Source organism: Micromys minutus, assembly GCF_963924665.1.
Source record: "Micromys minutus genome assembly, chromosome: 26".
Taxonomy (NCBI): domain Eukaryota; kingdom Metazoa; phylum Chordata; class Mammalia; order Rodentia; family Muridae; genus Micromys; species Micromys minutus.
The window spans coordinates 11,985,758-12,012,943 of NC_137961.1; the positions used below are offsets into that span (position 1 = coordinate 11,985,758).

General features: G+C 42.1%; 1 protein-coding gene across 2 annotated transcripts; it reads left to right on the forward strand.

The window, feature by feature from the left end:
• Nucleotides 1–4,139: 4,139 nt before the first annotated feature.
• On the forward strand, nt 4,140–26,498 carry UBXN2B (UBX domain protein 2B; the record flags this gene model as incomplete). 2 transcript variants are annotated; one of them, XM_080938642.1, is made up of 8 exons in its annotated part: nt 4,140–4,223; nt 8,759–8,862; nt 15,002–15,152; nt 16,407–16,490; nt 17,192–17,301; nt 20,868–21,005; nt 24,991–25,152; nt 26,336–26,498. In XM_080938642.1, 8 exons carry the CDS (start codon nt 4,140–4,142, stop codon nt 26,496–26,498), a joined length of 996 nt encoding a protein of 331 aa, XP_080794768.1. The 2 variants fall into 2 exon arrangements, with proteins under 2 accessions (XP_080794768.1, XP_080794769.1); XM_080938643.1 differs by lacking the exon at nt 20,868–21,005.
• Nucleotides 26,499–27,186: the final 688 nt, after the last annotated feature.

Sequence of the window (27,186 nt, forward strand, 5' to 3'; positions counted from 1 at the left end):
AATACGTTGAGTGTCTGGAGCTACACTTGAGCTAGGAAAAACGCTGAAACTTCAGCTGTTGGCCACAATGTCTACTTCAAGGGCCCTTGTTCCAGTCATAACTGCTCCAGCCTACATCAGCACTGGAGATTTTAACTTCAGCCATGAAGAGCCCCAGTGACATCCAGGTGACTAGCAGAAGTTTGATGATTGTGGTGGTTCGAATATCCTTGGCCCAGGGAGTGGCACTATTAGGATCTATGGCCTTGTTGGGGGAATTGTGTCATTGTGGAGATGGGCTTTCAGACCCTCCTCCTAGGCACATGGGAATCGAACAAGATGCAGAATTGTCAGCTCCTCCTGCACCATGCCTGCCTGGAGGCTGCCATGCTTCCTGCCATGATGATAGTGGACTGAATCTCTGAACCTGTAAGCCAGCCCCAATTAAATGCTGTCTTTTATAAGAGTTGCCTTGGTCATGGTGTCTCTCCACAGCAGTAAACCCTAACTCAGGCAATGGTGATACTGTCAGGGACACAGTGGGAAAAAAGCAGCAGTTCGGAGGAGAAAAGGGAGAGTTTTGAGTTGAGGCAGCAATTGTTTTGAGACATCCAAATGGAAATACAATTTTAAAAAGCAATTAGAAATGTAGATCTGGAGTAATGGACAAAAACTGGACAGGTACTGACAAAATAGTACCTGGGAAATTCTATATATACTCCATCTACTTTATTTGCAAAGTGTTTATATAAAAATTGCATACTTTGTTGCAACAGGCTGAATACTGCTGTTGCTCACCCCCAAACCACAGGCATACACAGAGAAGCAAGTGTTTTAGCCACTGAATCAGCTCATTTGTAAAGGGGGTCAAACTAGGTGAGACCATGCCTTTTTCAGCTCTTCCGCTGTGAAGAAGGAACCCTCTTGGCAGTGTACTTAATGCCACATCCTTCACGTTCTCTGCGTCTCTCCCTTTGGATCTACTTAAAACTGCCTGCTTGTACAGTGCTGACGTGTGGTCTAGGGTTTCTAAGTGGGTGCACCTTGAAGAGAATACATGTCGGGCAAATTTCCTTCAAGAAGGGAAATACAGCGCCGGGACTGTGAGTTCAATGTTAATGAAGCCACAGTGTGTGTTACATAAAGTGTCTTAATACAGACACAGACATAGAATGAGACTACGCACCAATGTCCTGATAAACATAAACAGAGACTTCAAGGACATAACCTTGTATCTCCCCAGCACTAAATCAGCAAGTCCCATGGAACACAACTGTGGGTAATGAGAGCCAGCTGTATATACATGGCAGGCATGAGACAGAGGACACTGAACAGTGAAGATGCATACAGCCAGAGAATAAAAAAGGCTACAGCAGAACCCAAGGGAATACCATGGGTTAAGGGCAGGATGTTGACAGATGGTTACAGAGGTCCTTAGGCAGTAGCACTTGCTTGCAGTCTTGCCAGGGGCTACAGAAGAGGTAGCAGGAAGTGGGGAGTGGGGTAGAAGAAAAGCATGAACTTTTGAGTATAATACACCTGGATTTGAAACTGAGTTCTGGTGCTTATTCGCTGAGGGACATTAAAAAAAAATTCGTCTTATATCTCCAACTTTCGCCCCACTCACTTATAAAGTATGAAGACTATGCCTAAGCCGGAGGTTACTGTGGGAGACACAAATGTGTCCAGATTCTGTAAACCCCACCCCTCAGTTACCTGGCAACAGCCAGGTATGCTCCACCCCAGTGACCTGACACTATAAAAGGGGCTGCTTGCCCCCTCCTCTCTCTGGCCTTTCTTGCCTCCTGGCTCTCTTGCTCTCCCAACCCTACCCCTCCTCTTCCCCTTCCTTTCCCCTCCTCTATCTCTCTCTCTCTCTCTCTCTCTCTCTCTCTCTCTCTCTCTCTCTCTCTCTCTCTCTCTCTCACCGTTGTGGTTGTGTGGCTGGTCCCTCAGGGGGAAGGGATTCCCAACATGGGCCCCCCAGAGGCATCTCCCTTGTCCCCACACCTTGCCGCACCTCCATGGGCCGCATGCCCCCACTCTCTTCATCTTCCCCTAACAATATGTAATAAATGGTCTATGCAAGCCATGAAAATGACCGGCTGTAAGCATACTCTATCCTGTCAAGCATTTTAGACGCAAGATAAAAAATATATATATTTCGACGGACCCAACAACAGATGAAAGCCAGTTCCGAGCCTCACCTTAGTGATGTTCCGCTTAAGTACAATTACACAAATATGAATTTTATGTGAGTTATGAGGTTAGAGTGGTCTGTGTCTGATGAGGATCTCACTGATTCATCTTACTCTCGTGGTTCCTGACTTACCAAGAACGGATACGGTGCTATGCAGACCCATCTACCCCATTGTAGATCACCGCTACTTCTGTCCATCGGTTCCCCCATACAGACCCTACAAGTGCATCCCTTTAGTGAGGGGACTCACGAAGTTGGCCTGGTTTAGCTGCTTTGAAAGACCCATGTCATTGGTTTTTCAGATAAGAGTCCATGGCTCCGGGAGCACAAACTGACTGATACCCTCCCTCGGGCAGCAAAGCATTCAGGCTGCTCTGTGGTTCTTTGTGTGTTCTCTCAGACATCAAGGGAGCTGAACCCCATAACTGGTCTTAGGCATTAATCTTGTGTACCTACAGAGCTTGCAAATGCCTTCGAATCCTGACAACGACCGCTGTATTGATCCTAGTAACTGCCATTACCTTCTGATTCTGATAGAAGTCTGATTGCTCCCAATAAAACTGTCTCGGTCTCAGTCTTGCTGTGGCCCCTCCAAAATCATTACTCAAGGCCACATCTGGTGACTTTGGCTCAGTAAGTAAGCATGGCTGCTTACACTTTGGAAACTAAGTTAAGCCTATATCTCTACTCTAGGTCTCTTTCTGACCACCTCACAATCGCTTTCAAATGTAATCATTTCTAAACAACCACATAGTATTTTGCTGACACGAGTAAGATATTTCCATCTGTGACATTTTACTTGTGGTCCTTCCTGGCCCAACGACTGTGGAAAGTAATTCAAGGTCCAACATTGAAAGGTATCGGCTCTCTGGGGTCGTTTCTTGTCAAAAAAAGTGATGGGAATTTTTAAGGTAGAATGTGTAGTAAGAATATCAAGACAGCAAGGCAAGGGTTGGTAACTTGTACTGCCAATTTCTGGTTTAATTATGATCTGCCTTGCTCACGTACGGCATTGCGTACCCATCAATACACGTGGAATACTCTGAACTGAGGAGAGGGACCATCATCCTTTGTGCTCTGGGCCTCACGCTGGGACTGAGAACGAAACTGAGCTAAAACGGATTTACAGGAGAGAACGGCACACATTTGGTTTTATTCTTTTTAAAACCGCGTGATTTATGTTTTCAGAGGAACCTGAAAGCCTATGTGGTTATAGCTACATCCCAGTGACAATAAGGAAAGTAGTGAAGATGTGGGTTTAATTCTAAAAGGTCTGTTACAGACCTTTCAGTTACATCTTCTCTAGCTGCTAAAATGTGTTGTTTCTCTGAGTGCTTGGAACTCAAAGAACGGCCAGTGCAGCAGGCTGTAGGCTCTCACCTAGCATGGTGCACTAACGGGCACCAAGAGAGCATTCAACATACAGGCTTTGAATAATAATCTTATTTGCATAAAGCACTCTGTTGCCTGGCTAAGAAGACTTCTTTTTTTTTTTTTTTTCTCCCTTGGGAGACAATTCTTGGAGGTGTAAGTGTCTGGGATAAAACTAGAGTTAAGTCAACCCCAGCGGAAAAGATGATGGCTTAAGGGTCTCCATTCTCATTGCCAAAAGCCTCCCGGAGTTTCCTATCTCCAATATGGATCCACTCAGAAGGACTAATTTACCATCTAATCCTGGATAAGGGAAAATGAGAGATAAGGGGAAATGAGAGGTGAAGTTGCAAGGTTCATCTTTTAAAGATACTGCACTGTTGAGTTAATTGAACTTGGAAGATAACGCTGCTCGCTTAGTACAACCTACTGGGGAAAGGAGCTCGGAGGAATCGTGCGGACGCGGCACGGCTCCGCCCCCTCCCGAAGAGGGTGGGGATCACCGAGTGGCTCCGCCCCCTCCAACGGTCGCTAAGCAACCGGCCCCGGAAGTCGCGGGTCCGGGGCGGGCGCCGCGAGCCGGTGGAAGATGGCGGAGGGTGGCCGCGCGGAGCCGGAGGAGCAGGAGCGGGGGTCCTCGAGGTCGCGGCCCCCGAGTGCGCGGGACTTACAGGTACGGAGGCACAGAGCGCAGCGGCGGGCGGGAGGGCGCGGGCCGGGGCCACTTTGTACCTCGCCTGAGCGCTGTCCTGACCCTGTCTCCGGAGCACTACAGGGTCGCTCCCGGAGGCGCATTGCGGGGTGGTGCGTGTGGAAACCAGTGCTCTAGCCTCAGGCCGCGGTGCAGGGTTTCCCTTCACGCAGGATGCACAAAGCAAAGATGTCATTTTGCGGAGCCATCTGGGTGGCTCCCAGTTGTTGCTGCCTGCATCTGGAGAGTTAACTGTGGCCAGTGATAAATGAGCTGTCAGTTAAAAAAAAAAGTAACTTTAAAATAACGCGTGCTGGTTTGTTCTCTTAGATGCTTTTTCCCCCAACATTTGATGACTTAAACATTAAAAGCGCTTTCTTCCTTTCTTATCAAAAAGCTTGCGGTTTTTGCGGGAGAGAGCTTAAAACAGTTCAGGCTTTGGTCACAGCCCACTTGTAAGAGGGAGTCCAGAAAACACTGAAATAAAAAACTCAGCTATGTTATAGCTAAACACTTGTCCACCGAATGCTGTTTTATCAGATGCTAGTACTACTTGCTCATTTTAGCCCCTTTTCTATCTCCTCGTGAAGTCATTGATAAAATCCAGCAATTAGACATATATTAGGGGTTATAGCTCAGAATAAATGAGCCTAAATTCACAAGCCTTGACAGCGTTTTTAATAGCTGGCCATCCCTCTTTAACCAGGTGTACTGACGACTTGCCATTATAACTTTGTGCTGAAAGTTTGGGGGATTTGGACATAAATAAGACATCAAATCTAGGAGTAGTCGTGGATATTGTTTGCTATTAAATGTGGTGCAAGGTCACAGATGTGAAACAGGCTTGTAAAGTAACCTTACAATGCAAATGATAATGGTATTAATCGAGCGCTGGTTGGTTGCAGGTGACCCTGAAGCCAGTTAGCTACTTGTCTTAGAGTTACTATCACTGTGATAAAACAGTGTGACTAAAGCAACTTGGGGAAGAAAGACCCATGCATGCTTCCACATCTTGGTTCATCATCACACAGGAAGTCAGCAGGAACCGGGAGGCAGGAGCTGATGCAGAAGCCATGGAGTGATGCTAGTTACTGGTTTGCTCCCCATGGTTCTTCTGCCTGCTTATTAGATCCCAGGACTCACAACCCATAATGGGCTTGGCCCTCCACTGTCTATCACTAAGAAAATGCTCCAAAGGCTTGCCTACGCCTTATGAAGGCATTCTTTTTCCAGTTGAATGCCCCCTCCCCTTAATATCTTTAGCTTTGTTAAGCTGATATAAAACTAGCCAGCACATTAGGGAGGCAGTACCCTTCTGACTGGTTGACCAAACTGTTTTTAAAGTATTTTCTACGTCTGGCTTGCTAGTTTCCAGCAAGTCACATCTCGCCAGTTTGAGTTTTCCCAACCGCTCTGATCTTGGGGGCTGCCCCGTTCAGGAATTCTCTTTTGTTTTACGAGTCATCTAGGTTTAATCGACGTAAACAGTCTCTGTTTTACCACGGGTAACCTTTTTAGACGCCTTCATAACTTTTTGGAGAACTAAGCACTGAATGCCAAACAAAGGCAGTTCAGAAGATGAGTTTGGAGAATGCAGAGATCAGCATCAGGTGGGAGGTAAACACCCGGTAGTGAATTGCCAGCTGAACAAAGCGTCTCAGCTGCTGCGCAGAATAGTCTGTTTCTAAATCGGGACTGTTTTAGGAACCGCCAGAAGAGGGCGCTTCATCCCCTCAAGTGTGTGTCGTGACCTCTGGTCTGTTTCTAAGGCTGCTGCTTACTCCTTTGATATCGTGTTTCCCAGTGTTCCTCCAGATACGGGATTGCTGTTCTCAGTTCTGTGCTTCCATCCAGATTAGGATTTGGGGAGGAGCAAACTTCTCTGAGGCTATCTAATACCTGCCATTGTACCTGGTCCCATTGACTGTCACTCCCCCAGACCTCTGGTTCTCAGTGAAATAATGTCCTTGGACAGGCTTGTTAAAGCAGACCTCATACCAGCATCTAGTCCACTAGATACAGAGTGCAGCGTGAGCATTACGTCTTTCCCAAAGTTCCCAGGTGTCTAGCTGTGCCTCTGCCCTTCGCAGTGACTTAGTTCCAGCTTTCCTTCCAGGCTGGAAAGACTATCAGTCCCTAACTCGAGAAGAATTGAAGCAAGAACGTCTCTTACTTAGGAAGGGTTGCTTTTGTCATTATATTTTGTATCTGGTACTTCTATTAATTTTTATTTATTTAATTTCAAATAATATAACCTCAAGCGTGCTCAGTCTGCTATGTCTCATCTAAATTTTAAAGATTTAATAATATTCATGAGTGAGCCCGTGTCATAATGCCTTCTGAAGAACTCATTCACCGCTGAGGAAATCACACTCAGACCACATTCTTAGTGTTCCCTTTCTACTTTCCACAACGTCAAAGCTGCTTTATTTTACTGAAGAAAAATAGTTTATTTGGCAACAGTCAAAGCAGTGGCTAAGCTTAAGAACCTGGTGGGGCAGGCTAGACTTCATGAGGGAGGGGCATACGGCTGGGTTCCTCAGATCTCTGTGGATCAAGAACGCAGAGAGTGGAGAAAGCTGAAATGTAGCTGCTTTTGCCTTTTTATTCAGCCCAAGACCCTAGCCCATACTGCTCAGGGTGGGGCTTTTCTCTTTAGAAATAATGCCAAAAGCACACCCAACAACGGTGTCTCTCCAAGAAAGTCCCTAGTCCAGTTGTCACTAGTAATTACTCCTCACAGTTGGCACCTAGAGTAAATGTCATTAGGAGAATAGCACATGCTATAGACTTATAAAGAGATATTTAAGAAAATTCAAAGCCATATTTACATAGGCCACCTAAAACAGGTGTTTAGAATACAGATAATGTTATATGAGATGCATTGAATTTATAAGTCACTCATAGATCTGAAGTAATACAATTGGCTCAGGAGGGAATCCATCAAAGACGATGGTTCTAAGAGCCTTCTGGAGAGAAAGAGGGATGCTTGCGGTGTGGCCGTGGTCCTTTCCCTAGCCTGCCTTTGGTTTTGTTTGGGGTTTTGGAGGTTAAGCGTAGCAAAGCTACTATGTGACAGGAAGACACATAGAAAGTGAAAACCCAGGTCACTGCCACATGCAGTGTCACAGTATAAAATAAGACCCTGTGTTGACAGGATGGGCATAGCTTGTCCTCTGCATACATTAATCATCCAGCTGACTATCAGAAGAATTTAGATAGGCGTTTAAAGAAGTATCTGTGCTCAGGGATTTTCAGTAATCCACCAAGTGTTACACAGTGTGTGCCTAACTCAAGATTTGGATCCAGTTGAGAGAGGACAACGAGGTGTGTGAACATGGAGAGGGGAGGGGCTGGAGGGAGGAAAAGGAAGGGAGAAAATGTAAACCGTAGAATGTTGGACTTCAGTTCTTCAGAGGTCAGAGCAGTTGATTTGCATTGCCAGGGAACTGCTTTAGAAAGTCACAAGCTGCTGCACCTGTGAGAGAGAGAACAGGAATAAAAACAGTTAGGGGAGAGGGAAATTGTCTTCTACCAGTCTTGGGGGTGTACTTTAAAGCTGTTTATCTTCAAAGGCCAGGTGACTTAGCTGGGTGTTCCAGCACTTGTCTAACATGGATGAGGCCTGCCTCGGTTCCGTTCCTAACCTTGGAGTGGGAGCCCAAAGATTGCAATCATGCCAATTGAATATCGACTAGCAGCATCAAGGAAGTTTGATTTTTCGAGACTGGGTGTCTCTAGAGAGGCCTGACTGTCCAGGCACTCACTTTGTAGACCAGGCTCGTCTCAGATTCACAGAGAGCCTCCTGCTTCTCCCTTCCAAGTTCCAGGACTGACTGAAGACATGTACCACTGTGCTTGACTGAAAATTTTTAAATTATTGTCAAAGATAGCAAAATAAGAAGAAAAAACTCTATACTAATTGATAATTTGATTACTATTTAAATTCTATTTCAAAACAAATATATTTTTGTTTTAGAAGGTATCCAGCTATACATCTACAATATTTAATTTTACATCATTACTTTATAAGTGGTTTAGACCTATATTTAATTCATTGTCTTATCTTTTAGAATCTCCTTCCCCTAAACTTGATGGAAGTTGTGTCTTCCAGACTTTTCCGCAATCTTTTTTTAATTCACTTTATGTACTTAGGTTTTGAAAACAGCTAAGTGCAGTTATATTGTGAGGTTGGGTTAGAGAAAGTGGCTATCGCTTGAGCTGTCTTCAGACCATCTTTAAACCTGGCCGAGAGTTACACAGGTCCACAGCGGAAATCCGTATGCTGCGCAACTGTTGAGTAGTTAATGAAAAGAACTATTACAACGATTTTTTTTCTGACATAGGCAGTTTGATTAGTTGAATTGTGTGAGACCTGGTGACTTACTCTTGGAAAGACATCTTTTGAGATAGCGACCTTCACTTGTTCATAGGCAACTGCTATTGCTCAACCTCAAGGCAATTCTGTGTAGAGTTTGTTCCCAGTGTCAGCTGTATAACAAGCCTGTTTTGTGTAGTTGGCCTTGGCAGAACTCTACGAAGATGAAATGAAATGCAAGTCTTCCAAGCCTGACAGATCCACAGCCACAGCCTTTAAGAGCACGCGAACACCGCCACATCGGTGAGTGTTTCCAAACATCTACCCTGCTTAGCTCACTAAGCCCAAACTATTTTAAGCGATCTTGGGACTTTTTATATTCAAGTTTTGAAAATAGATACGGAAGGGAAGTACTGTGCCTAAATTTCTTATAATCAGCTAAAAGAAACTTTAGAGTTACCTTAGTATATGATATTACCATAGGCACCCTATGAAATTATATTTTGAGGCTGGAGAGATGTTTCAATGGTTAAGAGCTCTGACTGCACTCTTCCAGAGGTCCTGAGTTCAATTCCCAGCAGCCACATGGATCTGTAATGGGATCTAATGCCCTCTTCTGGCGTGTCTGAAGACAGCTACAGTGTACTCATACATTAAATAAATAATATTTTTAAAAAATAAATTATACCGTGAATGTTTTCTCAGGCCCAGTGGCTCTTTCATAGCTTTGCCATGGCCCCATTGAACTGTGGCGGCACGTTCGGGCCTCTCCTTCGGAAGCAGCATTCATGTGCAGTCTTGTCAGGTGATGGGCAGAGGCTTCTCACCGCCCTTCATGGGACCATGGCAACCCTTTGGTCCCCCATGAAAGAGTCTCAGGTTCCTGAGGTTTCTGTGTGTGATCCTGTTGTGTGGTGCCCAGTCTAACAGGTGATGTATTTGTTGTCATTAAAATCTCTGAACTATAAAAAGAACGGACTAGAGATTTAGAAGGTAAGAATCGCATATATTGTGAGTATATTGCGAGTATCTTTATTGATTTTTCTAGAAAATATTTTATCAGGAGTAGAAAAGTTCATTGAACATTAGGTTTTTGCCACTTCACATTCTTTTTGTAGGGACGGAAAAATCTATAATTTCTCCCACACACTTTCTATTATAATCTTTAAAGCCCATAGAGAATGTGAAGATGACACTAGCCATTTCCTTCCGTTCCCATTGTTAAGGTGTCAGAGTGTAGCTTGCACTCTCTCACACTCACTTTCTGTTTCAGCCAACTGTCTGAAAACGCATTGCCGCCACTATGACGCTTGCTTCCAGAAAGTTCACTGTGCGTCCCCTAAGGATGAAGTGTATAACCCAAATGTGAAAGTATCGGTTAACAATTAACTGTGGTGCCATGATGTCATTTGACATCAGCCTGTTAATGTAAATACCCGTTCTCAGCCATTTCTTCCAGCTACCTTTGGGCATTTTGGGACCCAGTTAGAGACTATTCATTGCATCTGATCTTTCCTGTGTTGAGTTTTAATGCAGGGCATCCTCTCTTTTTCTGTCTGTTTTTAGCTCACCTACATAATCTAAAATGTATTACATTCACTTTTTAAAAGTACGCACCAGATGTCTCAGAATGTCCCACATTCTAGATCACTGTTTCCTCGTAATTAGATTCTTGTTAAACATTTTTGTCAAGAGTACTAGATAAGTGACACTGTCTGCTTTTTATTATATCACATCAGGAGCCATATAATTTCAAGGTTTTCCACTATTGGTGATATGCTCACTTGATTAAGGTGCTGACCACCACATCACTCCATTGTCAGGTACAGTTTGTCTTTGTAATCAGCAGGTTGGTATCTTGGCATGGTTTGAATATACTGTCCTTTGATTTAATTCTTACTTGTTAGATAAATGAGTATATGTAGATTTGTATAGTATGTTAACTGACTCCTAATGAATATATTCTCTAGAGATTTTTAGTACTTAATGTGTTACTATACCTATGTTTTATTCATTTGGTATTAAGATTTAACCTCTTGCTCCATGTTCTGAGCAACCGCAGAATGACTTAATATTGCTCTTAGTGCACTAAATCTAATATTTGAATTCTTATAAGATTGATGTGTAAATATTTTCTTGCTCTTCACGAGTTAATTCTGTGATCCTGAGTTCAAGGTCTCTCTAAGCTGCCAAGCAAGTTCAAGCCAGTTTGAACTGCCCCAAAAAGCTAAGGGCTGTGGGGGATGTGGCTAGCATATGCATGTGTGGTAGAGTTTTGCATAGCATATGCAAGGCCCTGGATTCCATCTCTAGAACCCTTTCTTCAGAGGAATATACTTATGCAGCCTGTGAGTTTCTCTTGTTGGTAGTTTTAGTTTCCTAATGCTCTTTGGTTTGTTTTTGTTTGGGAATGTGATAGATCAGCATCCCACACATATTAGCCATATAGTTCTACCGCAGAGCCGGGCCTCTCCAACCAGTGATGTAGTTATTAAAAGCCTTTTGCCCCAAGTTTGATCTCTTGAATTATTTACTACCCCAAAGGATGAGTTTCTTTAAAAGACAGGCGGCTGTTGAATTCCTTAAGGTAGATGTGTGAAGATCACTGGCAGTCCTTGGTTGTCAGCGTGGTCCCGTTTTCCACTCACTAGGGCAGACCCTGCTTCCCTGCTCTGCGCTCAGCAAGGACATCTGCCCTGCTGTGTTTTCTCTTGTACTTGTATTGCCACCTTTATCTAACGTGTCCTCCTAGGTCAGCATTAGAGACCAACACAACTATATGTTGCTTCTCATTTGGCTTCTGGGCTATCATTGTGTTACCTAGGCAGGCCTGGAACTCACTGTCACATAAGCTACCTGCAACAGTCGTCCATCCTCCTGCTTCAGCATCCCAAGTGTCAAGATTTCCAGAGTCTGCTAGCACCACCAAGCATGGCACACTGGCTTTTCAATCCAACTGTACTGGTTGCTTTTTGTCAATTTGATGAGAGCTAGAGTCTCATGGGAAGAAGACTCTGATTTGAGAGATAACCTCCATCTGATTGGCCTCTGGGCATGGCTGTGGGGCATTTCCTTGATTGATACTGTGTGTGATGGTCCAGCCCACTGTGGGAAGTGCCATCCCTGGGCAGGTGGGTCTAGCATGTATAAGAAAGCATGTTGAGCAAACTTTGGAGACAAGCCAGTAAGCATTTGCCTGTGTCTCTGCTTCAGTTTCTTCCAGGTTCCTGGCATTATCCCCTTCCTAGTCGATACCTGTCTTGTGTAATAAACCCCACCCGTTTGCTTTGGTCAGTGCTTTATATGCTAATAAAAGCTTAATAAAAGGCCCAGCATATTTTCATTATCTAAAATATTAGACAATCTGTGGTCTGTGTTTAGCCTGCAAGAAGAGGTAGGTAATCTGTAGAATTTCAGGACAGTCTGACAACTTTTTTAGCAAGTTCACTCATGATCGGCCATAGACCACAAGCAAACTTTACACGTGTCCTCTGCAGGCCATTAGTTATGTAGCCTTGTTTTGAGAGTGAACTGAGATGGGCTGCAGTATGCCAAATGGGCCTTAAACAGTGACCACAATCTAAGTCCCCAAAACCAGGGACAAACAGGAGAAAGCGAGTTGAGAGATAGTCGAGGACAGAAAGAGAAGCTGCAGATCGTAGCAGACTATGCAGATGAGCCGTGTTGGTTGAGCCTCATGGACATTACCTGTGCTGTCTCACAAGTCTACACTTCCTGGGGGCCTGGCATGAATTTAACACTTGACTCCTTAGTGAGTTCTGAGTGAGGGTGTTTGCATGCTTATTTTTCAGTTGGCCCCCATTATTATGTTGCATTTATTTGGAAATATTAGTGTGCATTAAAGTTCATTCAGTGATACAGAGCTATAGTGACAGGGCCTGGTTCTAAATGCCTGTCAGCTCCCACATTTATGTGGTGTATGTGTGAGAGTTCATGTGATGGTGTATCTTTTTCATTGACCTCCCATAACCTCAGTTTTCTCATCTGGAAAAATGAGGATAGTTAGAAGAATTAAATGAACATATTAACTATTAACCCTTTTAGGAAGTAGGAAAAGTATATCATTTTAAAAAGATACGAGTGAAATTGTGCGGTCCTTAGATGACAATAAAAGCCTAGATTTGGTGATGACACTGGGGGAGGAGAGAGGATGGGACTTTTTAAAAGTTGGTTGTAGAAACCATAGCAAGTGGTGCACGGCAGGAGTAGGAAGGACTGGTTGGGACCTGTGGTAGAACTGTGCTTGCTGGCCTCAGGGACTCAGCATGGAGCAAGTTAACCCTGCAGTTGTTAATGGGCTTCAGTCACACAGAGTTATTGAATAGGTGCTTTGTTTTGTAAGATCTTTACAAACTTTTAAATGTCAATAAGTTAAAAGGGGAAGACCAGGCGTGGTGGCACATGTCTCTACCTCTAACAAGTAGAAGATAAATGCAGGAAGATCAGGAACTGAGCATCAGGGTCAGCTATGTACTAAGTTCAAAACCAGCCTCGAGTACTCATGTATATGAGTCCATGTCTCATGCCTGCCCCAAGCAACCAGTCAAAGTAAGAAATAGCTAAGCATGCTGGATGCTTACAGTGCCAGGGCTTTTGAGACCAAGGCTGGAAGATCAAGTTTCAAGTGTGCTTGGTCTGCACGGTGAGAGAATGGAAGAAAGGGGGTTGGGCGGAAACCACACCTTCAGGTTATGTTAGCAGAAGTTGTAACCTGAGAGGGTAAGTCTTTTGTTGATCAAATAAGAGGAGAGGGCAAAGGCATAGCCATCTTATTGTGGAAAAGAAAAGAAAGGAACTGTAGTAAAACCAAGTCATGGCTGGAACTCACTGCACAGAGGAGCAGCTTTGTTCCTGGGAAAGTAAGAGAAGGACAAGTTCAGATGTGAAATGAGGAAAAGAAACTGGGAAATGTTACTGCACCCCGTGTAAATACTCTTGGTGCCTATCTCCACAAGAACGGCTGGAGAATTCTTGAAGAACCCATCAAGTTCTGGACTAAAAGTCCTGGATCTGAAGGCATTCGGAGACTTGAGAGGACTGACTAGCCCTAACTCAGGGTCTTAGACCTGCAGAGATGGCTGTTTGGTTGGTGACAAAGATGCCACTGCAGAGTAACAAGGAGAGAGAATTTTGTTGCAACTATGGAACAGAAAGAAGAAATTACTGTTGGCCCCTCCCTTACGTGATATGCATCCATCAAGTCCAGGTGGATTGTGGATCTGAATATAAAAATTCAAATTAAGAAGCCGCTTGAAGAAAATACAGTGTTTTGCATGATTGCGGAGGAGGGAGACTGTGACAAACTGGTGAATGATTTCCTGTGGTCAGTTTTCTCAGGTCCTTCTCACCAAGACAAAGGGGAAGATCAGTTACTGTGCCAGCTTGAGACAGGAGGGGGGAAGAAGCTGTAAAGGGGGCAAGCATATAGCAGGAAGCCTGGCTCTGCTTTTCCCTTTGTCACAATTGCCTGAGGCCATGTGCTGTCCAGTTCCACCTCCCAACTCTGCTGTTGTCCCTGCTTGCTGCAACCCTCCTTCCCAGGTATGCAGAGTAAGCATAGGAGGAAAGCCTTGTGGACTCCAGAGTATTCAGTGACACTGACAAAATGGCAGCCCTCTCCCACAAGCAGTGAGATGCTGCTGTGTACACACGTGTCCAGGTGGATTTTCTCTCTCCTGTGGCACGTGTCACAGGAGCTGAGAACTGCCATTTTCTCTCTGTCTCACTTGCCAGTTTAGAAGAGTACCTTTGCTCCTTCTTCAGGGCTGTTGTAGTTTCCACTATTGCTTTGTGAGTTAGTGTGAATTGAGAACTGTTCATTGATTAAATTCTCTCAGTATCCTGGGCATAAGCATCAATCTTGAAAGAACATTAATCTTAGGTGGATGAAAATTTATGTTTCGTAGCACTTATGTTAGAGTCAGAGCAGATCTTAGTTACTACACCAAGAATAAATGAAATTATTTACAGTGGGACTTGTAATGCAACTTTTTAGTTCAAGAATCTCTTAACGCAAGGGTTTTTTTTTTTTTTCTTTTGTTTTTTTGTTTTGTTTTTTTTTTTTAATCCAAGAATCTCCAAAGAATAAAGCTTCCTGTGTAATATGTGCCTGGTGAAGAGCCCGCTGCAGCTGAGTGCTCCACCACAGCAGGAGAGTGTGGGCTGTGACAATGGAATTTCATAGGCAGTCACCAGGGTGAAGGGATGGCAAGGACCCCTTACCATGTTGCTAATATTGTCAGAATCTCCACAACTCAGAAGGGATCCAAACTATCCCATCTGATTTTTTGCATGAGTTACATCTGAAGAGCTCAGGTGTACTTCTTTATAAATGAAAGGTATTGTGTAAGACTATGTAGCTTCTTATTTTAAAATAGTCTGTCTATTTTGAGTTTTTATTTATGAGCTCTGATGTTTAAAGGCTTGATTCAGGTGATCGGGAATATGGTGGATTACACATAGTTCAACCTCCAACTGGGAAAATTGTGAACGAACTTTTCAAAGAGGCAAAGGAACATGGGGCTGTCCCTCTAAATGAAGCCACAAGATCTTCAAGCGATGACAAAACTAAGGTCAGTGCTGTTTTTACACTTACACCATTTCTGGGAAGTGTCTGCACGCAGCCTTCCTGATCTTTTTGGCACCCACTGTTGATTGGCTGTTCTCCGTGAGACGTGAGGTTTAGTCTATTTGGCAGCAGCTGGACAACTTCCTTCTGTCAAGCCTTGAGGCCATTTTAACGTCTCTTAAGTTGTCCAATTCCGTTAGACAAGTATGGATTTGATTTAGTTGTAAAACAAAGTGAGGTTATAATTAAAAGTGCATTTTTGATGCAGTTGGTAACTAAAAGAATAGCCATTTCTCCTCATATTATCCTAGAGTGTGATCATAGCCAGTTTGCTGTAGTTAAGATTAAATTGTGGCCATAACCAAAAAAATGGCTTAAAATGGAGGCCATCACAGAAAACAAATGGGCACAAATGCTGAGATCAATATCTCTTGGTAAGCCCAACCCCCACAAATCCATCTGTACCACAGCTCTAGCACCTGTGGCTCAGGGAACATCAAGAAGGAAGGGGCCAAAAGATTGTAATTGCTAGAATACCAGGGAGTCTGCTGTGAAGCGACTCCTAGAAATGGCTGCTTAAACAAGACTGGAACAGGGTCAGTTTCAATGGACACATGTATGTGAAAGGGGGAAATCACGGGGTCATGCCCCAGGAACCACAGGCACTAATGACTGCTGGGAAAAGGAAAATAACCCCTCTCGGAGTTGAGCCCTTTACTGTTTGTCTAATACAGTGATCAGCTTTGAAATCATATACATGTATAGTATTTGCATACATATATATTTTGTAACAATGTATGCATGTAACGTAATAAAAAAGGGTTATCAACTTGAGAATGGGGATATGTGGGAGGGGATGGAGGGGGATGTGACATAATTTCTGTTTTAATTAAAATCGTTAAAAATTTTAAAGAGCCTATTAAATACATACAGAATTCTTTGTTGTAACAATTATTTGTTTGTGAATGCTCATGTATGCTTATGTGCACAATGCACATGTGGTAAACAGGACAACCTGCAAGAGTCAGTTCTCTCCTTCCACGTGGTATCTGGCAATCAAACTTTGTTATTTCCTATTTTGAGTTACTAATGTTTTTATGAGAAGACATTTAACTCCTCACACTTCTTTATAACTCAGGCTCTTTATTCTCTTATATTTTCCTAGTTAATATGATACTGACTAATTATTGTTTGTCTAATGTACCAAGTATGAGAATAACGTTTTGAGTCCATTCATACCCGTTTTTCATGTGTTTAGTCATTTACAGGTGGAGGGTACAGACTGGGCAATTCCTTCTACAAGCGATCAGAGTATATCTATGGAGAAAATCAGCTGCAAGATGTAGGTACAGTCACTGAAGTCTTTAAGCATTTGCCCCTAATTGCCACTTTCTTTTCTGAATTAACACTTGACACTATAAATACAATCCGTCTTACTCCTGTGAAGCATGGGTTAAAGAACCTGTGTGCTTCCAGCTCCAGTGCTTCTGTCTGCCCTGTCTCACATTAGAGATGTGTAACTATTTGTGAGAGAAACATGTAATTCCTGTAACTTTTCTTTAAAATCATATACCTTCATAATACAAAATGAACTCAATTAAAAAAACATAGGAAACCATTATTTCTGTTGACTTTAGAATGTTAAAATAATAATTTTTTTTTTAGATTTGTAGAAAGTGTGCTTTGCACCTTGGCCTGATGTTTAAGCTGTGGAACAAAGGAAAGCCTGGGCGTGGCTGAGAGAGGTCTGAGTTGGGTGCCAAGCAGAGTCTTCTCACTGTGTGTTTCCTCAGTGACCTCTGGGCACAGAAGCCAGGCTCCACCTGTGGGACTTTGACACTTGTAGCTGTTATCAGCGTTTTAAGCTAAAAATAAACCTAAGTAAACACATGAACACACATGTTTAGCTTTGAATAAAACAAATACCTCTATATTTTAAGATAAATTAATCAGATAGCAATTTGGGAGACACCACATTGAAATTTAAAGTTATTTAGAGATGAATTCTTCCTTTTTGTTTGTTTTTGTTTTTAACCTCCAAAGGTGCAGATTTTACTGAAGCTGTGGAGCAATGGTTTCAGTTTAGATGATGGAGAATTGAGACCTTACAATGACCCAACAAATGCTCAGTTTTTGGAATCTGTAAAAAGAGGGTAAGTAAGAAGAATTAGTTGTGTTCTGTTTATCATGTTGAATGGAACTGAGTGTGTGCATGCGTGTTCCTGTGCTGTGTATGTGCACAAGTGCACGTGGGGACCACAGATCAATCTCAGTGGTTTTCTCACTTGCTGAGAATTCGCCAAATAGGCCAGGTGGCTGGTCGCTGAGCTCCAGGATCTATGACCCCAGTGCCGAGACACCAACTCATCCCACCATGTCCAGCCTTCTTACCTACGTGCTAGAGGATGAGCGCAGCCTGCCGTGCTTATCTCCTGGCACTTGGTTTTCTGTGTGTGTGTTTTAACTGTTCCATATATACTACCAGCTTTCAAGAATTAGTCACTGAGACATATTATGTAAGCAGTTTGAGGGAGATGGATCTCTGTGGAGAAAGGACTTCAGATGATTGAACCTCTTTTAACTATGATAAGAATATGGGCTTTGCTTTAAGAAATATCTTTTCTTTTTTAAATATTTATTTATGTATGTGAGTACACTGTCTTCAGACACACCAGAAGAGGGCATCAGATCCCATTACAGATGGTTGTGAGCCACCATGTGGTTGCTGGGAATTGAACTCAGGACCTCTGGAAGAAGCTGTTAGTACTCTTAACCACTGAGCCACCGCTCCAGCCCCCTCCAAGAAATATCTTAATATAATAAATCAAGAAATTGAATGTCTACCTTGCCAGCTATTAAGCTTCAGCCCTGCTTCCTGATGACAGGGTGCCATGACAACACACCATGATTAAGGTAACTTATAAAAAAAGCATTTAATGGGGCATACAGCTTCAGAGGGTGGGGCTGTGATCATTATGGCTGTAGGCAGGTAGGCATAGCACTTAAGCAGTAGCTGAGAACTTACAGCTGAGAAACAGGCCTGAGGCAGAGGCAGACAGAGCCAACCAGAAGTGGTGTGGAGTATAAAACCTCAAAGCCCACCCCCAGTGACACATCTGCAAAGCCAGGCATTCTAATTCTTCCCAAGTAGTTCCACCAACTGTGGACGGTGAGCCAATGGAAGCTGTTCTTACTCAAAACTACCAAATTCTACTCCTTGGCTCTCATTGGCTTGTAGCTTTATAATAATGCAAAATGCATTTGGTACAACTAAAAAGTCCTCAGTTTTTAACAATCTCAGCACTGTTTCAAAGTCTAAAGTCTTTGGTAGCTTACCTTAACCGCTTTACTCCTGTATCCTTTTTACTGTAAACCCTAAGGCTAGAGCTCTCAAATTCTGCCTGCTTGGGATAGAACCCTGACCCCTCCTGGAATTACGTTTGCATATTGCTCTTTAGGAACAGATCAGTACTCAGGCCTTTTCCCAGTGGCCAGGTGAGCTGGGTGGAGCCTTGCTGAGGGCACCCCTCCCTTTATTCTTATTCTTCGAACTCTTCCAGCACAGCCCAGACTACAGCATTACATAATTAAATTGAAGGTAGAGACTCTTTAAAGAAACTTGCCCAAGGACAGTGGCTAAATGGGCTGTGGGTAAAATCCTTGGAAACAAAGGAACTCAGAAATCAGGACTCTGTAGAACAAGAGTTAGTGTGTAAATTGAAGTTTTAACTTACATTCGCACAGATACTATAAGGATACCAAACAAAGGCATGGAATGCTATCAGTGGAGAACTGAAGTCACTGGTGGCCGCTGAAACAGTGTTATACAGTTGAAAACTAAGACTGACGAGGCGGTGGAAATATTTGAGTAATATATGAAAACCAATGTTGCTGTTCAAATTCATGCTCTAGCTTCAAGGTGATGGAAGAAAATGTTAATTATTTGCTAGAGTTAATTTTCAGGCATGTAGGACTTTCATTGGGCTTGCACAATATCATCAAGTACAAACAGTGAGCAAAGTCTTCTTTTTGGGAAGAATATCAGTTTGAGGTTCTCTCTGGTATATTGTCTCTACTGGTTTTCAAGAGCAGTTATTAGGTAGTATAATCTGCTTAAACACATCACTTCTCCAAAAATTTATGTATTCCACCTTACATATATTAAATATAGAAAAGTAACTTTTCATAAGTAAAAAATGTCTGTCGGTGGTATTTACACTATTTTTAATATAAATTCATATTCCAACACACACACACACAGACACACACACACACACACACACATGCCTGACTCATCAATCTAGCACTTTCTGTGTAAATGTAACAAGCAGAGAATTACCATAATGAAGTGTGATGTGTTGTCAGCTTAATTACTATTGGTGGTACTCATTCCAGAACTTAGTTTAAGTGGTACATATATTCCTGGAATTGCAAATTAGGTTAAACAATAAAATGAAAGCTCCAAAAGTGCTTTCTGCTTATTTGTACAACAGAATATAGGATCCGACATTATAAAGAGGAGAGTCGGTCCTGTGTGACCCTCTGCCACATGCAGGTTCGGTGTAGCTGTGACACCGTCCTCAGCTGAGAAGACCAGTCTTCCATGGCCATGTATCCACAGCCTCTGCCCTTGACAATGAAGCATAGCAGTCTTTACCTGTTACCTGATCATCAAAAAATCAGGTTCTAGCTCCCTACAGGATGGAGTTAGAAACACATATTTACAGCCAGGTATGGTGATTCTGTGTACCCCATGACAAGTCCTTGTATAAGACGAGATCTCTGCAGTGCAGAATCTTTTCATCATCATACAGTACAAAGATGTAAAAAAATGAAGACCCGTTACTTGCTCACTGTTGGTGGGGATGTAAATCTATGTAGCTACCAAGGAGATCTACAAGACTTCTCCAGAGACTGAAAATACAACTACAGAATATATGACACATATTTCTGAATATTTCCTAAAGAACTCTAAGGCAAGATACCATAGAAATACTTGTACATACATGTTTAGTGGTACACTGTTCATAGTAGCCCAGAGATTGGATCAGCCTAGATGTTCGTTCACAGATGGATGCATTAAAAATGTGGTGAATCTGCATAAGGCAGTTCTATGAACTGTTAGGTAATAGCACCCAGGCTCACATACCATGTATTTTCTCTCATGTGCATCTAGATTTAAGGTATGAGTAGATTTATATATAGTAGATTTATATATGAGTATATAGAAACTAGAAGGGGATCGTGAAAAGGGAAGAAGAGATTAAAGTAGGAGGAGAGAGCATAATCGGTACATGTGCAATGAAGGAAGGGAGGCCTTCTATGGCAGTAAAGAAGAGACAGGCATGGAGGAGCACGGTCGGGGAGAGACACCAGTAGGGATGAAGAACCATGAACGGGTGTATGCAGATGCCACCTTGAAATCCATTTCCTTCCTAGCATTCACATGGTGCTTTATAAGCCATCCACATAACAACCACACATAACTCCAGCTCTACCCCTCAAGGGCACCAGGTATGCATGTGGTGCATAGACAAACAGAAAACACTCATACAAGTAAATGCTCTAAGTTAGAAAAGTGTGACATAATCTGTGTGAACCACAAAATCACCTTGAAAATTTATATTAGCATGTAGCTCGTAATTTAATTACACTTGTCTCAGTGGAATAGTCTGGTTTTTAACAATCTTAACTAAAACCTTCCTTCCCTGCTTTTAAGAGAGATTCCCCCGGAGCTTCAGCGACTGGTCCATGGCAGCCAAGTGAACCTGGACATGGAAGATCATCAAGACCAAGAGTACATCAAACCCAGACTACGGTTCAAGGCTTTCAGTGGAGAAGGGCAAAAACTTGGAAGGTAAGATTCCTCCCATGTGAAAACACTTCTTTGCTCAAAATGTCATTTCTTTGGGAATAAGAAATCAAAATGACTTGTAACGTAAAATCTGAAGTCTGTGTTCTGAAGACCTTCCAGCTGGAGGTAGGTGGACAACGTGCATAGTATTAGTAGCAGCAGGGACCCAGAGGTCAGTGACACTTGGTGCAGTGAACCCTGTGAGCGCACACTCCTCTTACAGAGGGCCTGACTTTGGTTCCCATGCCATGCAGCTCACACCTACCTGTAACTCCAGTTCCAGGCATCCATGGGCATCTGCACGTGCACACAGAGCCACATAGGCACATGTACATATAATTAAGTCAACTTTTACATTTATTAACGTGTGGCTACTTATTTCTCCATTTTGCCAAAGGTATGATTGAGCTAGAGAATTTTTAGAACGAGGTTCCAACCAAGCACTCTGGGGAGGGGAGTGCTCTTCAGTACTGTGCCATGTTCTCTAGCTCAGTTTTGTTTGTTATGTACAGTTGCATAAGGCCATTTTCCTGTATAGAATGCATAATGCTTCGAGCACACTGCCCCCCCCCCTCTCCACTAGTCCCCTTTGTTCTCTAATTTCACTTTTTTCCTGTTCACTGTGTGTGTGTGTGTGTGTGTGTGTGTGTGTGTGTGTGTCTGTGTGTGTATACACAGTTTCATTTCTGCTTCCAGTCACATGGCTTCAGAAGGGAAACTGTAAAGTATTGCTGATCTGAGAACTTGGTGGATATATTTCCCCTCAGACTTTTAAGTGGCTGTATCTGCCATGAATAAACACTGAGGTGCAACAGCAGGAAGTGCCACAGTGTGCTTCAGTTGACCGTTCTCTGACACTTATTAAGGAGCCCTTAGCTTCTGTCTCCAGTACTCCAAACCTACCATGGTGGTCCACACCTGAAATCCTAGCACAGTGATCGAGGCAGGAAGAACAGAGTCTCAAGGTCATCACGAGCCTCTAGCTGTGTACCCAGTCTCGATTGCCTGGGCTACCAGAGCCTAACCTTACTTCAGAATGGAAAAGAAACTTGTTTAGTTTTCTCATAAGAAAATTAATACCAGAATATTAATGTAATGTTGCTCAACACTCATTAATTCATATTTCATCAATTGTTAAATTTTTAAACTGGAGAATTATACATAACATTTTACGATGAACATTTAAATTAAGAACTGTATAAGGTTTGATCCCTGGCACCAAAACTATTGGAGAGAGGGAGAGAGAGAGAGAGAGACAGACAGACAGACAAGAGCTTAACAGTTATCATTTTCCAAGCGATCCAGTCAACTACTTAACACAAATATAAAGAAGAGAAGAACCCATTTTTGTCATAGGTGGTAGTCTATTCAAAGACAATACATATGGAAGCTAGCCATGTTTTGTGATGATAAACAAGTAGTTTTGGAGCAATCACAGAGTAAAATGTTATCCAATTATATAATAGAAACAAGGAAGTCATGAGAGACAAATGGTAGGATAACTTGAGTCGAACTGGAGTCTTCTTTTTTTTTTTTTTTTTTTTGGCAGGAAGGCAAGAGGTGACGTTCTCCATGGGTTTGTAACTGTGGTGGACAATGATGAAATCTGAGTAGCTACCTCTGTGTGTCTAAAGGCATTCTCTGTCCATGTGCCCTAGTCCTTAGTCCTCAGGGATGCTCTTATCTAACAAACCACCTCCCCACCCCGGCTGCCTTCTGTTTCCCTTAGTCCTGCTGCTTGCACAGCCCTTGAAGGCTGCAGTTACCAGACTTTTTGCCTCCTGCAGCTGTGTGAACCCTGCAGAGCAGGCAGTGCTGCTCCCTGGACCCCACACAGCTGATCCCAGATGCTCCCCGCTTCCTTCTCCCAGCCCCAGTATTCCTGCATCACACACTTGAGCACATTTCTTTGCTTTATTTCTCAGTCTGCTAATAATTGTTTTCATGTTACTTTCAGATTCCTAGTCCATCTTTCTGTAAGCTTTGAACTGCCCGAAGGTCTCTTAGCCCAAAACCTTTCTTCCCACCTTCCTAGCAGAATTTTGTATGCCTTAATTTTCCTCTTTAAAAACAAATTGTTTTTAATTAACCTTAAAACAAAAGCTGAGTATGAAATGTAGAGCTGCAGAAATCGCTCAGTGGTAGAGTATGTGCTGCTCTTAGAGAGGACCTGGCTTGGGTCTGAGCACCATGTGTGACAGATGACAGCCATCTATAAATCAAGATTCAAAAGAAGTAATGCCTTCCCTGGCTTCCACAGGCACAAAGCATCCTCAAAGTGCATACACATAAATGTAGGCAAAACACTTGTACACATAAAAACAAATCTTATAAAATAACCGCCTGTAGTGTGGCAGTTAAATAAGGAGAATCTTAGCACTAAGGAGGCTAAAGCAGGGGATCAGTTCAAAGATATCCCAAGATACAGATTCACTGCCTCAAAAGATTTCAACAGCAAAGAAAAGTGGCCATAAAAGTGAACACCGAATATGGAACCACAATGCCTGCTTACCATTATAAACTTGGCATTGAAGAGAGTTCTGGTAGACCCACTGACGTGCTGCCCTACCTATTCTGAAAGTCCATCATTTCAGTTTGTAAATAATTGGTTTTCATACACCTGCTTCTTACAAGGGGACACATCTAGGTGCTTTCTTTTTCCAGGGATTTGTACTACATTTTTTGTTCCAAAAAAAACTTGCCGACTCAAAATTTTTCTCCAAGTGAAAATTTTAGATGATGGAAACAGCATTTGCTGTAGCTTTATGTCAGAAAAGAGTTACATCAGCTTTGTCATTTTTCAGTGGTTCCCACCTTTAGGTAGAGTAGAAACCTACCTTGAGTGCCCTGATGGCTGATGAAGTTAATCTGTACAACAGACAGACTTGGGCCAGTGGGAATGGCTGCCTTGTCAGGGTCACACAGGACAAGTGAGGGAGCTGACCGTGCAGCAGTATTGATGATGTATGAGTGGTTATTGGTGATAATGGCATCCTGTGTCATCTTGTGTCTCTTTTCTGATCCCCCCCCTCCCCCCAGTAGCATAACAATGTAACTGCTTTAAGTCTTCAGTTTGGGACTTGAAGAATTTCCTTAAGTATTTAGTAATTTGCTGTTTTCTCCTTTTGCTTATCTTCCTCACGATTTCTCAGATTGGCTCTAAATCAGGAATCTTGAAAATCGAGGAGCAGGTGTTGGCAGTAAAGATCAGCTAACTTTACTAACATAACAATTTGGGAGAAGCTTTGAATAGGAGTAAGAGTCATTTGTAGTGCTCATAGCATGAGCTGTATAAAGTAATATACCTGGGGGACCCTGAAATCTTAGTGTTTGAGAGAATAAACAAAGATGTAAAAACTCCTATTTAAATACCAAGGAATTGTTAGTTATTTTTTTCAGGTTTGATTAAATTTGTTTTAATCTTGAAAGAACTCTCTGTTCACAATAACTTTGAGTTTATGTCTGATCATTAGAAGCTATTAAACCAATAATGTCACTGGTAATTAAGACCAAGTGGTAAGGTATTTATTACGTCTAGTATGCTTTGATATGAATTGTCATCATGAATAAAATTTCTCCCTCATAGCTTAGAGTTATTTTTCTTTTGCAAAGCAGTATTTATTTAAATCAAGTGTTTTAAAATAGTATTAGCAGTGTTTAAAGCAGCAGTTCAGTTTTAATTTTATAAGCAAAAGTAGCTTTTGAGCTCTGTGTTCTGGGCATTATCCAGAAGGACTTTCTGAGATAATAAAGCCTTGTGGAATAATGTATGGCAAACATGAGGAGAACTCAGAGGTGAAGATGAAGAAATGCAGTTAGTCGTCGAAGAGATCTGGGATTAATAAGTAGGAATCATGGACTCCAGACTAATTTTTATATAATTGAAAAAGCCAAAAGAAGTAGAGGAGGCTAGAAGGAAGCTGTATCTTGCTTGTTCTGTGGCCTACATGCTCAGTTTGTGCTCAGATTCGTAAACTGTCTCTCTTAGCCTTACACCTGAAATCGTCAGTACTCCCTCCTCCCCAGAAGAAGAGGATAAATCAATACTTAATGCAGCTGTTTTTATTGATGACTCAATGCCCACCACAAAGATTCAGATCAGGTTGGCAGATGGGAGTCGCCTCATACAGAGATTCAACAGCACACACCGGTAAGCTGCTCTTCCGTCTGGGGGTTTTTGTGTTCTCATACTGCTCCATCCACAGGACACTGTACAGAGCACACTGAATAGATGGAGGTACTACATGTTTAAAGTAAGTTTCTGACAGAAGAATATTTAAAAGGTTAACCACTATCTACAATAAATGAAATAAATGGCCATAATCTTTGTAAATTATCCAATTTGTCCAGGTGTGGAGAACTCATAGTTAAGACCAGTAGTTCTGAGCTGGGACAAAACTGCATCCATTTTGATATCTTAAATCAGATTGAAGATAATGAGGTCCTATCAGGACTTTCTCAGTTAAAATATTGGTCATTGTCAGCGAGGCACAATTGCACTCACCTGTCCCGTTATTTGGAAACTTAAAACGGTTACAGGTTTGAAATAAGTCTGCACTACATGACAAGACGTTATCTCAAAAGGTTTATGAAATTCTACTCAGACCTTTCTGTATACAACTTCATAATGTACATTCATGGCATAAGTAGTTTATTTTGTTGGTATGGAATCTCTAGTACACTGTTTCATTGTCTCTTTGATACTCGTTTGAATATAAATATTTCCCTGAACATAAGAGTACTTTTGTTTTTCAGTGATTATAAGACCCTAATGTGCATTTATGGTCTTAGCTAAGTTACTGGGAATATGTGAGTAATTTTCACTATTCTTTTTGTTACTATTTTTAATGATGGCATTTCACTGTGTGACTGTGTAGCCTAGGCTAGCCTCATGCTCAGTGATCTTGACTTACTCTTCCAAGAGATGGATTCACAGGCTTGTGCCACACAGAGCCTTTCTATGAATGGATGGGAGAATGTAAAATCCTTTCATAGTGTTCGACTGCCCGGTGTCCACAGATGACTTAGACACTTAGGCTGCTAACATTTCTTACTCTGAAAACAGTAAGACTTGTACTTTTAATATAGCAATATTGTTAACACTTTATTTTATACATAATTCACTATAGGATTGTTTTGTTTTATTATAAATGTATACACCAGAACTATTTTTCTTTTAAAATCCAATGAACTTTCCCATCAGAATAATGTATATTAAAGAAAGTTATAGCACCTTTAAACAAAAGTTGGGATTATATAATTTTTATTGTGAGAATAGTTCTCACTAAAACTTCCCATTTTCTACAATAAGCCATTTTTACTTATTCTTTCAGGATTCTGGATGTACGAGACTTTATAGTACAGTCACGTCCTGAGTTTGCAGCTACTGACTTTATTCTTGTGACTTCATTTCCAAGTAAAGAGCTCACAGATGAAAGCCAGACACTACAAGAGGCGGACATTCTCAACACTGTGATACTCCAGCAGCTGAAATAGCAGTGCTTCAGCCCAGCTGGTAGGCCCATACGAGTAGGTAATGTGCAGATTAGTCAAATACTTCAGCATAAAACAACCCAATTATTTTTATTGTTCAGATAAATTCTAGATTGGCTGTTGTTCTGTCTTTCAGTCTTTGTCTAGATAAATTTAGACTAAGGGTAGATCCTGATATTTGAAATTTTTGTCATAGGGATTGTTCATATTGATAGCTTGTAAATGTTTAGATCAATCAACTTATTACAAGCTCAGTGCTAATGTGATAACATTTTCAGATGAAATGAACAGAACCCCTTTTTGGTACATGCGTTTGATAAAATTTGCACTCAAGTTTCTTAATGTAGCAGTGACCAGTAGCCAGAATGGACCCTTTTTCTGTCATATATGTCATAGTGCCTCCTCTGAGGCTGAAATTGTTCATACAGCAATTAAGATTTTGCATATTATTTTTGCATAGTGTTTAAACTATGTTAGTACCACAAAATATATTCTGGCCTTCTGTTTTCTAGAATTACAACTGTCATAAACTGAAGTTTAATAGCTATGAAAGTCATCAGCTCTTGACAAGATGTGATAAACAGTGCTTATCATCCAGAAATTCTAGTCCCCTCCAGAACCTGCTTGGATCACAGTCAGTCATTCATTCAGCATGTTTATAGGGCTCTATTACACATACACTGTTGGAGGG